This window comes from Phoxinus phoxinus (assembly GCF_949152265.1).
Source record: "Phoxinus phoxinus genome assembly, chromosome: 17".
Taxonomy (NCBI): Eukaryota; Metazoa; Chordata; class Actinopteri; order Cypriniformes; family Leuciscidae; genus Phoxinus; species Phoxinus phoxinus.
In genome coordinates this window covers 14086126-14099280 of record NC_136892.1, presented here as the reverse complement: position 1 = coordinate 14099280, position 13155 = coordinate 14086126, and the positions used below count along the sequence as shown (strand labels likewise).

Sequence of the window (13155 nt, the reverse complement as noted above, 5' to 3'; positions counted from 1 at the left end):
AGGGTTTTGGGATTTGCACTTTGCAGATGGCCCCTTATTCTGACTTTTCTCTCAATAGGCCGTTTAGAGACAAATTTATATTATAAAGCTTGTTTAGAGGAAAAGTGGGTTGTAGCTCATTGTCTAGGTTACTGTGATTGTAAATAGGTGTCGTTTGTGTTTTAACAACGTTTAGCTCTCGAATATCCTATGTGAATATAGGCCTATTGCCCACTTCACGAATTCCTTGAGTTAAGCACTGACCGCATTTCTTTATATTTGAGTCCAAGCTCAAACACTATGAAACGCTCCATTAACGTACGAAGCTCTGAAGCACTGCCAGCGGGACATAAGCAGGAAGTGTCTGTCCGAGCTCACATTTGCGAGGGAACGCAAATAACTTTGCAAGGGAACGCAAAGTTTCTCGAGGGAACGCAAAAGATTTCCCCCAAAAAAATTCTCCCTTCCTACATTTTTTCCACCACCACGTCCCTTTAGGGTCTCCGTATGATTGTGAATGATTATCATGATTATATAATTATATTATAATTGCAAAATATTAAATATAAAGGCTCTTATATGTTCCCTATCAAAAGCTACTCTCAATGCTGTGCTGGATCAGTGCTTTGGGAAAATATATTTGTTTGACCGGTGAACACGCGTCACAGTCACCAGCTCAGTCACCAACTTTGTAACCTGTCTGCACTACACACTACACTTCCCAGCATCCCTTCTGGTCCCCACATGCACTCAGTCAGCCATCACCACATCTGCTGCTGATCATCACCAGATACTGATTCCCTGCACCTGCACTCCCTCATCAACACAGCCTATATCAACCTGCATCACCCTCACATCAGTGTCTGGTCTCATCAACGTTAATACGAACGTAACTGCATTCTCCTCATCTCGGTGAACCCAGTTAACTTTTTTCTCACCCGCTTTCAAGATGGTTGGGCGATCGAGGACTAAGTAGAAGAGTTCCTTGATCACGCGCATGAAGTACCCTGGAACGAAGACACATTAAAGACTGTCTTTTGGTGTGGGTTGGATGATCACCTATATCAGCAAGTTCCTGCAGCTGCAACAACGGGTTCCTTGAAGAGGTACATCGAAGACCTTCTACAGTTATGTGGATCCCCTTATACAATAGAGGAAGCCGCTCCAGAGTCTCGTCCTGCCGAGAACACGCTTCTAAGAGTCTCTCAAAATGGCCGCCGCCATTCCAGGGCCTTTCAAGATGGCCACCGCCGTTCCAGAGCCTGGTCCCAAGATTGCCGCCGCCATTCCAAAGCATGGTCACAAGATGGCTGCCGCCGTTCTAGAGTCTGGTCCCAAGATGGCTATTGCCGTTCCAGAGTCTGGTCCCAAGATGACTGAGGGCTCAGGGCCTCAGGGCCGTTCCAGAGCCTCATTCCAAGATGGTCGCCGTCATGCCTCCTGAGCCCTCAATCAAGATGGCCACCACCACGCCTCTTGAGCCCTAAGTCAAGATGGCCACCACCACGCCTCGGTCCCCTACCATCTTCACCCTGATTTTGGAAGCGAATCTAGTCCCCGTCTTCCAGAACCCTGAACTCCCGCCCAACCTCCCTCTCCCACCTCCTCCCGTCTTCAAGCCCTCATCATCATCTTCTCCACTGCCCGCTGTTAGTCCTGCATCTCACCCTCTGGCTCCGCCTCGTCCCTTTGTCCCCCGGCTCCATTGGACTCCTCACTCCCTTCAGCTCCTCCTTGGTCCTCTGTGACTCTGTCTCCACCGCGCCCTTCTGAGTCCCCGCCTTCACCTCAGTTGTCAGAGCCATCGGCTTCCCCATGTCCCTCTGAATCCTCAGTTTCACCATGGCCCGTCAGACCTCCATCTCCACCCTGTCATCCTCTCCCACCGGTTCCGCCTCCGTCACTCACCACCCTGAAGTCCTCAGCCCTTCAGCCTCCTTGGCTCCTCCGTCCATCAGTAAGAGATGCGTGCCGCCCTGCTCACAGCCCATCTCAGAGGATGATCTGCATGATTTCTGTATCTTGTGTCTGGGGGAACATCACGCTGTATCAGTCCTCGAGGACGCAGGGTGTGAGCACTGCAATTTATTCTCGGTCAAAGGGCTCCTCTCCAGGCGCGCATTCTTGCGGGAAGAGCAAGCCTGCGCGTCCTCGATGGCAAGATCATGGGGCTCGTGTGTCAAACTGGCTGAAGGGTAGGAGATGGGTCCTCCCCTTACTCTTGTTCTCTCATCAGATCGTGAGGTCCTTGAGCCTGCTTCTGGAGCGGTGCCTCTTCAGACCGGGCTAAGGACACTAGTTCTCGTGAGGAGATGGATTTCGAGTGTACTGCCTCCGAGCGCTCCTCTTGTGACGAGAGATCTTGCGATGAGTTACTTGAGGTAGTCAATCGCACAGTGGACAATCTTTATTTAGAGAAGAACAAGAACAAGAGACCCCCAGATGATACAAGTTAGACGACAGATTTCTGTCAGATGGCCAAGGGGAGGCATCAGAGAGGAGGACCCTCCTTCTTTCAAGATATTCATAATGAATTACCTAAATCATGGAACAAACCTTATTCTTCCCGTGTCTTTGTGCCTGTGACGTTGGTATATGCAGAGGAACAGGGTTATACAATTATGCCCCCGTTGAAAGAGATGCCCATGGGCTCTCTCTCCCCTGGCAGCATATCATCACTCAAATAGCCTGCGCTTCCCTCCAGATCATGCAGAATTACATCTACACTGGTAGGAAAAGCTCTTCAGGCAGCAGGTAGTCAGGCTGGTGCTGCCCTACACACTGTTGCAGGCGTACCAGGCTGACCTGCTTAAAGAACTAGGCATGAGCGGGGGAAACGTCAGTGAGGAGGAGTTTTCTGAGCTGTCCCAAGCCACAGATCTTGTCTCTACCCGTGACTAAGCAAACGGCCCATGCCAACGGCCTTCCGGCCTGTTTGGCAACTCAGTCAAATACTGTCGTCGGGGAGGTTCCGGGAGGTTTAAGGCACAAGGATGCTTTTGGTAAGTTCCTCACACGGAGTGCCCAAGATTTGGGGCTGTCAGCCACCCAGCCCCAACCAGATTCAGCTTCTCACAAATGAGAAGCTCAGAAACAGAGCATGGTGAGTCGTGTATTGCGAAGCGCTCCACCAAAAAAGAAGATGGACCTGAAAAGAAAAATAATTTCTGAGGCTTTTGCGCGCAGGACCGAGAGGGTGTGCCCCCTGGGAAGGGGTGCGTAAAAATACAACATCAAAACGAGCTCTTTCTAGACACCCTCACACCGCTGTTTCCTCCCCATCACCTCCGGTGTTTCGGGGGTCAGCGGTTTCCAGCGCAATGTTAAATGTTCAGTTGCTTCCTGCCTTGAATCTAATCTCCATGCTCTCCAGGACAATTATATTAATGAGATCTCATTTATGATTTTGTTCTTTCCTAAGGGATCAATTAATATTAAATGAGTCTACACATATGTGACTAGTAGACTAATGTAATCATGAAGACTCAAAGTAATGTAATTATTGCTAATGATGTCGTAATTAACATGCTAGACAGTTTTGGAAATGACAGAGACACTATCATCATAGAATGAGTAATATCTCAACTCTCAAAGTTTTGTTGGAGTTTGTTGGTCATTCAGTAATTGGTTCCTAATCCCCCAGAATATTATGGAATCCCTACAGGAGCAAACAGCCAACAATAGAGTGCAGTACGTCTGCAGAGCAATGATAAGGACCCTCGGGATGCACCAGGAAACTCACCATTGTGAGTCTGGATTCTGACTACTCTGTGGATAGAGATGCTCCCCACTGCTTTCATTAACAGGGAGAAAGGAACATTGTGGCTTTTCAGCATAATACAAAGGGAGGGAAGGACTGTTTTTAAACTCCAGAAAGTGTTCCTTCAAGGGAATGATGAAGTCTTGATGCTGACATCTATTATAGGCTACTGCAACTGAAACAGATCTGAAGCCAGCTTGTATATACTGAGGTCTTATGCAGGAAGGTAAAGTAGCTTAAAAAAATCAATAGAAAGTGGAATCTTGCACGTAAAGACTGTCTATTTCAAGGTTTGCAGTAGAACCAAATATGCAGGGAGATAATAGTTTTTGACACAGGAAATACAGTGGAAATGTTTGTTGGTTTACTTCAATGCATGATTATTATTTGACAGTTAACAGGAAACTAAAGACACAAATGGCATTAAATAACCTTTACACTGTTTTGGTAAGAATGGCAAGCTAATTGCCTTAGCTATAAATGTCATGAGTGACATAACACTGATTGGCTGATAACATCATGAAGACATTCAAAAGTCAGAAACTCTTCACTAGCATCTGTCCTGAGTTATACGAAAAAAGACAATAGACATAAAAATAAAAGTCAGATTTACTTTATTATCTGCAGTATCTTAAAACTTCCCTTATCTCACATTATAGCCTGTAGAACCCTAATTTTCAAACACGCATACTACTGACCTCTGCTGTATGGGAGAGGTATTGTGACGCTGCATTGAAGTATTGAATCTGACATGAGATCTTACCTCATATTATTTGTGTATGTTTGTGCTTTTAACTTGGTCCAGAAATAAACTAGTGTGATGTGAAGGCCAACCAAGCTTCCATATGTTAAGGGAAGAGGGAAGGGGGTTGGGGGGGTCAACATACTGAAGACAAGAAGGGAGAAAAGAGAGTCTCAGACGCCTATCCTAAAGCAGGTGGTGGTTAAGGATAATCCAGGTAAGTCTTTAATGCTGGAGATATGCTGGAGATGTGCTGGAGGAGACGAGTGGAGGGGTGGCGGGCGGAGAGATTGCTAATTGTGTCCTACTAATCCAACCCCTCCCCCATCTTTACCCACCTCCACATCCTCCCGTCACATATGAGGAAGGCCAGGAACGTAGAGAAGCAAAGGTACTGCACACTACGAAGTGAAGAACACGTATTCTGAGGGAAGAGGACTCAAGAAACGGTGGACCAATAAGAAAACCCAACGCTTACCTGGATATATCCCACATAGAATGTAGCTACACCTTTTCATCTCTTTCTGCATCTTCTTCCTACCAAGAAATTCACGGCACTATGGGAGAAGTCCAAAAGGTAAATGTTTCGATCTACTTGAGGGGCCTGTTTAGAAATTCTTTGGAACAAAGAATAGTTTGTGAATGTTATGCACATCATTGTGATGGATACCTGAAACTTAAAATAAAAACTATTTAATCAGATATTTTAAGCTCAAATGTTTGTTTTCAAGGGTTTGTTTTCAGTCATTGAGAAGTTAAAGGGCACTACAGAGCAAGAGCTTCGGATAGTCCTTCTCGGTCTGGATAATGCCGGAAAAACCACTTTGTTAAAACAACTTGCCTCCGAAGATGTGAACACCATCACCCCGACTCAGGTGAGAAGGGCAGCTATGAGGGGCTTTCAAAGTCTTACAACTTTTGACAATTAAGACACATGAGGTTATGAAAGCAGCGACAGCCCTCTGACATTACAGAATGTACGTTTACTGCTTATCCAACTATTAAAGGATGTGTTATGACTTGCAAAACATGAGTAATTCAGACTAATTTGTTGTGTGAAGTTACTAATGAAGCAGGCTAAGACATTTATTGTGCTTTTTTAAGTGTTTAACAAATACAGTAGAAATATTTTCAAAGCCTTTGACAGTTACGCTTCAGTTTAAATACAACAGTGAATTGGAAATGTTAGTTTTAAAGTCATTATTTCCGATAAAACCAATGTGTAACTTTAGGTGCATCTTGGATAACACTAGACTGTAAAACCAAAATGGAGGAATCAGGTTAATCGGTAATAAAGTGGGCAGACTGTGGACAAATACTACTGTAAAAAAACCTTCAAAAGGTCTTTGACAATCGGGGTAACTTTTTGGTGGTTTAAGAAATGTGTAATTATGTAAATGAGTATACTGTGTGTGTGTGTGTGTGTACTATACAATTGTATGAAATTATATGTATACAAAGTACATGGTCTCAAATATGAGAAATAATCCGACCATTATGAGAAATAAATTCACAATTGCGAGATATAACATCACATTAAGACATTTCAAGTTAAATAGTGAGATTTAAAATCACAATTATGAAAAATAAAGTCCTTTGTTTTAGTCTAAGGTGCAAACAGACTTCCATTAAGAAAATATATACAAGTTATTATATACTATAGCTAATATTGTTATTAAAATCTAAAAGAAAAGTAGTATTAAAATTTAAATAAATAAATTATATAATTAATTAATTAGCAAATAATTAAATCTCTGGTAAAAACACATTATATTATAATAAATATTTGCAATTTATCATTTGTATAAAATGTATTTTGTCAGAATACACGGCTTCATTTAACACTATCGTTTTAGTCTGAGGTAAAAGCCACTTCCATTTAGAAACGATGTACTAATTTAACCTTCAAGAGTTTAACTGATGGCTAAATGTCAGTTGTTTCAGTTGTCATAAAAAAAACCCAATCTTGCCCATTGTTCCCCTATATAGATATATGTGGTTCAACAATTGTATGTCTTGTATAATACAACACTGTCGCATGACGAAAGCAACCCACTAGATGTTGAGGTCTACCTACAACCCTCAGAGACAAACAAAAAAGCACCCATACAACTCCTACTATGAAACCATTTGAAGGTGGTGCTGTCCTAGAAAGAACTACTATTCAAATAAATGGTATAAATAGACATTATGGCATCTCAAACTTCCAAGAAAGTTTCAGTTAATAGGATCAAATGTGATCAGTCTGGTTTACTGTTGAGGGGTCAGAGAGAGCATGCCATGACTGTGTGTATTAGTGCTGGTTATTAGCATGAAATCAACCACAGAGAATGCATCTGATGTAAAAATTAATGAATGTCAATTATATAAAACTTGTACATTTATCTACCATTACAGTATTGTCAATCAGTGAATATGTACAGTGGATGCAATTGATGGCTGTTAACACAACATTCAGCATGGATTATTTTGGACTCCGCTGTGCACAGCTTGCTAACAGTTAAGATGTTGGCACACTGTTGCTCGATTACTTAAAATATCCTGGGACCTGAGTAATGTGAGACTATTTGCCGTTTAGCACGAGTTTTGTTAACAGCCATTATATGTTGCAGCCAGTTAAAGCTGTAAAGAGCCGAGGCCTGTGGGGAGAGAAGATCCTCTCTAAGAATAGCACCATAACAGTGTCTTTAATCCCACGGTTAAAGATTACTTAACCATAAAGTCTCAGTAGTTGGAGGCTGCTTAGGGGCAGGATAAATTTAGACTAGGAGTTTAAATACACCGTGCCTCTATCTATGGTCTTATGATTTTGGCCCAATCAAATCAAAGAGTTTATTGAATAAGAAAGTCCCCCATTAAGAAGGCCAATTTCTGCTTCAAAGTAAAACCTGAGAAGGTAAATGTTATATCATTTTTGGATAAGTATATAAGTAATAAGTAATTACTTTGTGTAAATTAAAATTTAATTATTGAAGGTTCATGTAATATTCAGAGTTTGCATTTCACGGTTTTTATTCATTTTAAGAAATACTGAATCTGTTTTTGCGCAAGTGAGATGAGTAAATGCATGCTCACATTTAGTCTAGAACTACAATAATCGTCATGTTCACACAGCGCCTCTGCACTTACTCATGATTTCACATGAGGACAGGAGAGGTGTCAGTCTATAAATGGAAAAACAAAGTAACACGTTACTTATTTGAAAAAGTAACTTAGATATTTTGTCGTAAATTTAAAAGTAGTGTGTTACTTTACTAGTTACTTGAAAAAGTATTGTGATTGCTATTACTTGTAATGTATCACCCTCAACACTGGTCACGATTGTGAGATTTAAAGTCACAATTGTGAGATTTGAAGTAACATTGTGATATATAAAGTCACAAGTTTTAGATATGAAAATTATTATTGTGTGATATAATTCTGAGATTTAAAAATCACAGTTGTGAGATTTAAAGTCACATTTGGGAAAATGTAATTTACAATGTGAGAAAGTCACAATTGTGATATACAGTCATTTTCAAGCGCCATTGTGAGATGTACCCCCGGTTTCACAGACCAGGCTTAAGCTAGTCCTCGACTAAAATGCATGTTTGAGCTGTTTTAACTGAAATCAACTTGCAACTGGCATATCTTAAAATATCTATAACCATCTATAATATCTAAGTTTTGTCTCAAGATTCACATAATGTGTTTTTCTAAGGCACATTTATAAAAGCTACTTGGCTTAATCTAACCCGTCTGTGAAACCAGGCCATAAAGTCACAAGTGTGAGATTTAAAGTCACATTGGGAGAAATAATGTAATTGTAATAAAGTTACAATTGTGAGATTTAATGTAAGTTACAATGTGACATGTAAAGTCACACTGACTGATATTATAATTCACAGAAAATCTACAAAACATGTATCCACAGCTGTATCATGTGCTAATTTTGCTATTTCAGGGTTTCAACATTAAAAGTGTGACCTGTGATAGCATGAAGCTGAATGTGTGGGACATTGGAGGACAGAGGAAGATTCGACCATTCTGGAAAAAGTACCTGGCGAACACCGATTTATTGGTATGACAGCAATGCTCAAGGGGGACAATGCTCAATGTTGTGAGAGTATTTACAGTCGCATATGTAATTTGCATCTGTCAAACATTCTTTTTCTCTTTAATAGTTCTCATTCTCTCATTCTTTTTTTTTTTAGATCTACGTGATTGACAGTGCAGACAAAAAGAGATTTGAGGAAACAGGACTGGTAAGACTAGACAGAATCAATCTGTGACAATCACAGCTTCTCTTCTTTTTTTCTTTTTTTTCCTGAAAAGCATTTTATCTCATATATTATACATCAAGCATTTTGCCCAAAATTTTGTTTACTTGTAATGTGCACAGATATGTTTTGTCTCGAGGCTCAATTGAAGCAGCCGTCAGCACAAATCTTATATATGGGTTACTCCTAAATTAGATGAACCTTTCTGTCCCTTAAGACAATTTTCAAGAAGAAATGTTTTCAAAACAATCTTTGTAGTTTCAAACAATACATGTTAATGGCTTTACACTTTTTATTGTGTGTCCTTAATTAGTTCCTCATTTTGAAGAGTGATGAAATGTTATGCCAGTTATTTGCCGGCGTTGCATTATTTAGGGCTTGACCCCAACCAGATTTGAACTTCCCCATCTATAAAATATAAACCACAAGTGTTACAATCAGGGGAATTTTACATCGCTCTCTTGCTCCTGAGAAATTCTAAATATAAAATAATTAATTTTGTATATATTGTGTCAACAACTAGCATTACAGAGAACAATGTATTTGGTTATGGTGGAAATGAGAAGTGAAATATGAACATTCTGTAGTTTAAAATGTTTATTTTAAGATAAACTATTAATGTTATATTATATTAAATATAGTTTCTGAAATCTAAATTTAACCCTTAAACGCATACCTCTGGTCTTTAGTGACCCGGGACATTTTTCACTACCCTCCTCCACATTCATTTTTTAACAATCAACCTTTTTAGTATTCCTCAATCAATTCATTATAAACAATATAACAAGATTTTATAATAATAAAATTGTAAAAGAATGCCTGTTTTCCCATTCATTTTTTTTGTAAAGTATATTTTTTTCTGCACAACAATAATTGAATCTTTGATGAATGAATAAGTGCAATTCACCTATATCCCACAAGATGTCTGATACACAATGATGAAGTGACGTTTCACTCATAGTTACCGCAGGCAGAAAATAAAAGAATAGAAAGAATCATCAGCCAAACTTGAAACGGCTCAGAGATTTACTGCAGAGCAAAAACTGAACGCAATCAAATATTAGTGTCACTGTCACTTGATGGAGGATCTGGTGAAGAAGCTGTCAGCGATCAAAATATTGATTTTGAAGTTGTTGATAGTTTGAAATGATAGTTTGGAGAATATTTTTGAGATCGCGAATGTAAGCCAGATGCTGAATGTACTGGGAAATGAGCTCTGACGAGGACAGTGATGATGGTATACAGTGTCTTTCCAGTTTGTACATTAGGGGTCCTATAACTATAGTTTAACTGATAAGTGTTAGCAATGCCATGATCTTTGGTTCAGTCTTTAGGGGACGCACAAAAAATCTATAATGTGAATACACTGCAAGTATAAATCACTCTGGATTAAAGGGGTGATGAACTGAGAAATCAAATTTTCCTTGAGCTTTTGACATATAAGAGGTCATCATACTATAAGAACATCCTGTAAGTTTCAGAACTGAAAACTTGTTAGTCCAATAAAATATTTTATTAACACCAGGCACAACGAACAACAGGTTTTGGTGATCTATGACGTCAAAGAGTATCAAACACCGCTTCCGCAGAAGAAGATCAACGCCTACTTCAACACTGCCCCGCCCACCGTTTCGCGCATTACATGAAACTCATTATAATATGCAAAATTGTTATCCAATCATGGCAGTGGGCGTTTACTTCCAAGTCTTCAATTTGGCACACCCATAAAATCCGAGCTTTTAAGGAGCTAGGCTCAAAACCAGGGTAGAAAATAGCCTATTACTTATTCATTTTGATGTTTTTGAATGTAAAAACCAAGCGAATGTCATAAGTTGACCTCCATTTTTTTTAAAGCCAGTTCATGACCCCTTTAAAGCATATACAAATAATACATGACTTGGGATTGACCATATGCTAACCTCTATTTGGTGCCGACTCCTCTTCCACAGGAGCTGTCGGACCTGACCGATGAGGAGAACCTGAGGGGTGTGCCATTGCTCATCTTTGCCAATAAACAGGACCTGGCCACAGCTTCCCCTGCCAGTGAGATCGCAGAGGGCCTCAACCTGCACACATACCGGGACAGAGAGTGGCAGATCCAGGCCTGTTCTGCCGTATCTGGGGAAGGTGTACAGGTTTGTATAGTGCATTTGAATTTGTATCAGCTTTTTAATAAAACCTTTGGTATATATATATATATAATATTATGATACCCATGATTAGACATTAATTCATTATTTTGTCTTTCAGGATGGCATGAACTGGATCAGTAACAATATAGTAAATAAGAAGAAATGAATCTGCTTTCTCCCAAGTGTTATTTTGTACAATTGCTCTAATACTTCTTTTAATGTAAACCACATATAAAATATTTACTTTTGGTAGTGTTGCTGTTAGCAGTGCAGTGCGCTTCCAGAAACCCTCCTCCTTCCCCAGCTCCACCTGTATAGATCTGCTACAGGGGGTTATTTCATGTATGTTACATGTGCAGCAACAGCATGTCTCACATGCTCACAGCAATGTCTGTGAATGTATTGGCAGTAGCAAGTCTCGGTACTTGCTCTGCAGCAGTGTAGATCTATTCCGTCAAGACCAAATGTATTAACATTGCCATATCCATGACCATTACCATGCCAATCTCTCCGAGAGTTGTCATGACAGAAATAATATGAATGATCTTTCTTCCCATTTGCAAATTAACTGCCTAAAGAGACAAAGGAAAACAACAAAACAAATCATTATCCCCTCTCTCATCTCTTACAGAGCGTTTTTGTTTGACAAGACGAGTTTCGTTACAATCTTTTAATCAAGAGATGTTGCCGTTAAATGTTGCCGTTACATTTTTGAGGGATATACCAGGGCATAAATAATGCACACCAGCAAGATTTTCAGCCTAAAATAAGGATGAGGCATTCATGTATCTATCACAAATATATATAGTCTTCTTCAGCTGTTTTGATAGTTGTCACACCAAAGAATTATCTGAAACTGAGCAAAACTCTTGTACTTTGTAAGGTGATATGTGAAACCCATGCTTGTTTGTTTTTTGTCTCAGTATGACTGGATTTGGTAGTTTCTATATGATTACCCTGTGTGGGCATGATGTGTATGATTATGTTAAATAAAACTGTGACTACAATTTTTAGCGGTTTATGATTATGACTTGAATTCTAATTCAAACAAGATCCTGGAGTAGTCATGATCGTTTTATCCACGATTTCCAACCTTTTTTGGAAGATCTATAATAGATACTCAAGCAATGACACACAAGCAAGAGTGCTGTTGTTCTGAATAACATGTAATCACAGCCGTGGTGATGTTAAAAATTAACAATAAGACTGTGAGTGTGATAATTGCTTTTGTACAGCACATTAATAAACAGGAAGTTAATATTGAATAACTTACATTTTAGACGCAATATTGCTAGTTGCTTTGTTTTGCTAGTCCAGGTCCACCTCTGTAGACCTGATTGGTTGAGATATATTTAATGATGATGGGTTGGGTGTGGCTAGACCTTCAAGCTCCACCCACATCCTCAAAGCAAGGTGAAATATAAACAACTTTATTTTACACGCATGCTTTTGTTCTGTGTACCTCATATCAGCCAGCTGTGTAAAATTATATCTGCACACTTTTATAAGGTCATAAGAGCATGTGACTTTTTTAGATTTTTTTTTTTTCAGGATAATCTTCACAAAATTGAACTTTGAAGCTAAATACAATCACCAAAAATAAATATCTAAGCGTAGACTAAACTAACTTCACCACGGTCATATGAGTTCAACATCACAACATTACGCTTCCAACTTTTTCAGTCATAAAGGTACACTGTGTAGTTTTTTTTTAAGTATTTTATTAGCTAAAATCAATGCGTTTATTCATAAATATGTCCTCAATGGTGTACAATTACCTCTCCCAATGATCTGACTTATCTTTGTACCTGAATCATTTCTATCGGGAATTTCTACGGGTAAGTCCACGGAGGCTTCCATGTCGTTCCGCCATCTTGAAAAACTATAATAGCAGAGAGGGACAAAAAGCACTAGGCTACCTCTACGCGTTTCCACAACACGTTTTCGTCCAGAGCCATGCGTAGCGTGACTGAAACCAGCAGAAACGGACAAGGAGAGAGGCGTAATGTGTGTCACTGCCCCGGGAAATTTTAAAGGCTGCACTGCAATTCATAATTAAGGATCATACTTTTACCGAGCCACAGGAGAAATGCCAAATTTGAATTTAAGAGGAAACGTGACCGGCGAATTCAAAAACCGAGGGTAAATATCGGGATGAAGAAAGACTTTGAAAGGGACGCTGAAGTTGCCTGCTTTCTTCTCGACAGGCAAGTCAATGTTACGGTCTAAATTACAAAGCTTTTTTTCATTGCCTGGTTGTGTTATTCATTATATAGGCAGCAT

The 13155-nt window shown here is 39.8% G+C and overlaps 1 protein-coding gene across 1 annotated transcript; it reads left to right on the top strand.

Annotated features, from left to right (window-relative positions):
* The first annotated feature begins 4711 nt into the window (after nt 1–4711).
* arl3l1 (ADP ribosylation factor like GTPase 3, like 1) lies at nt 4712–12135 on the top strand. Its single transcript, XM_079586610.1, has 6 exons — nt 4712–5058; nt 5213–5356; nt 8425–8541; nt 8675–8725; nt 10690–10875; nt 10991–12135. The coding sequence occupies exons 1-6, from the start codon at nt 5041–5043 to the stop codon at nt 11036–11038; spliced, it is 564 nt and encodes a 187-aa protein (XP_079442736.1). The 5' UTR covers nt 4712–5040; the 3' UTR covers nt 11039–12135.
* The last annotated feature ends 1020 nt before the right edge of the window (nt 12136–13155 follow it).

Excerpts from the sequence above, each read along its gene's own strand:
- arl3l1 (XM_079586610.1), top strand. Across the intron at positions 5,357-8,424 it reads ACACCATCACCCCGACTCAG|GGTTTCAACATTAAAAGTGT; the intron begins GTGAGAAGGGCA and ends TTGCTATTTCAG. Across the intron at positions 10,876-10,990 it reads TATCTGGGGAAGGTGTACAG|GATGGCATGAACTGGATCAG; the intron begins GTTTGTATAGTG and ends TTTGTCTTTCAG.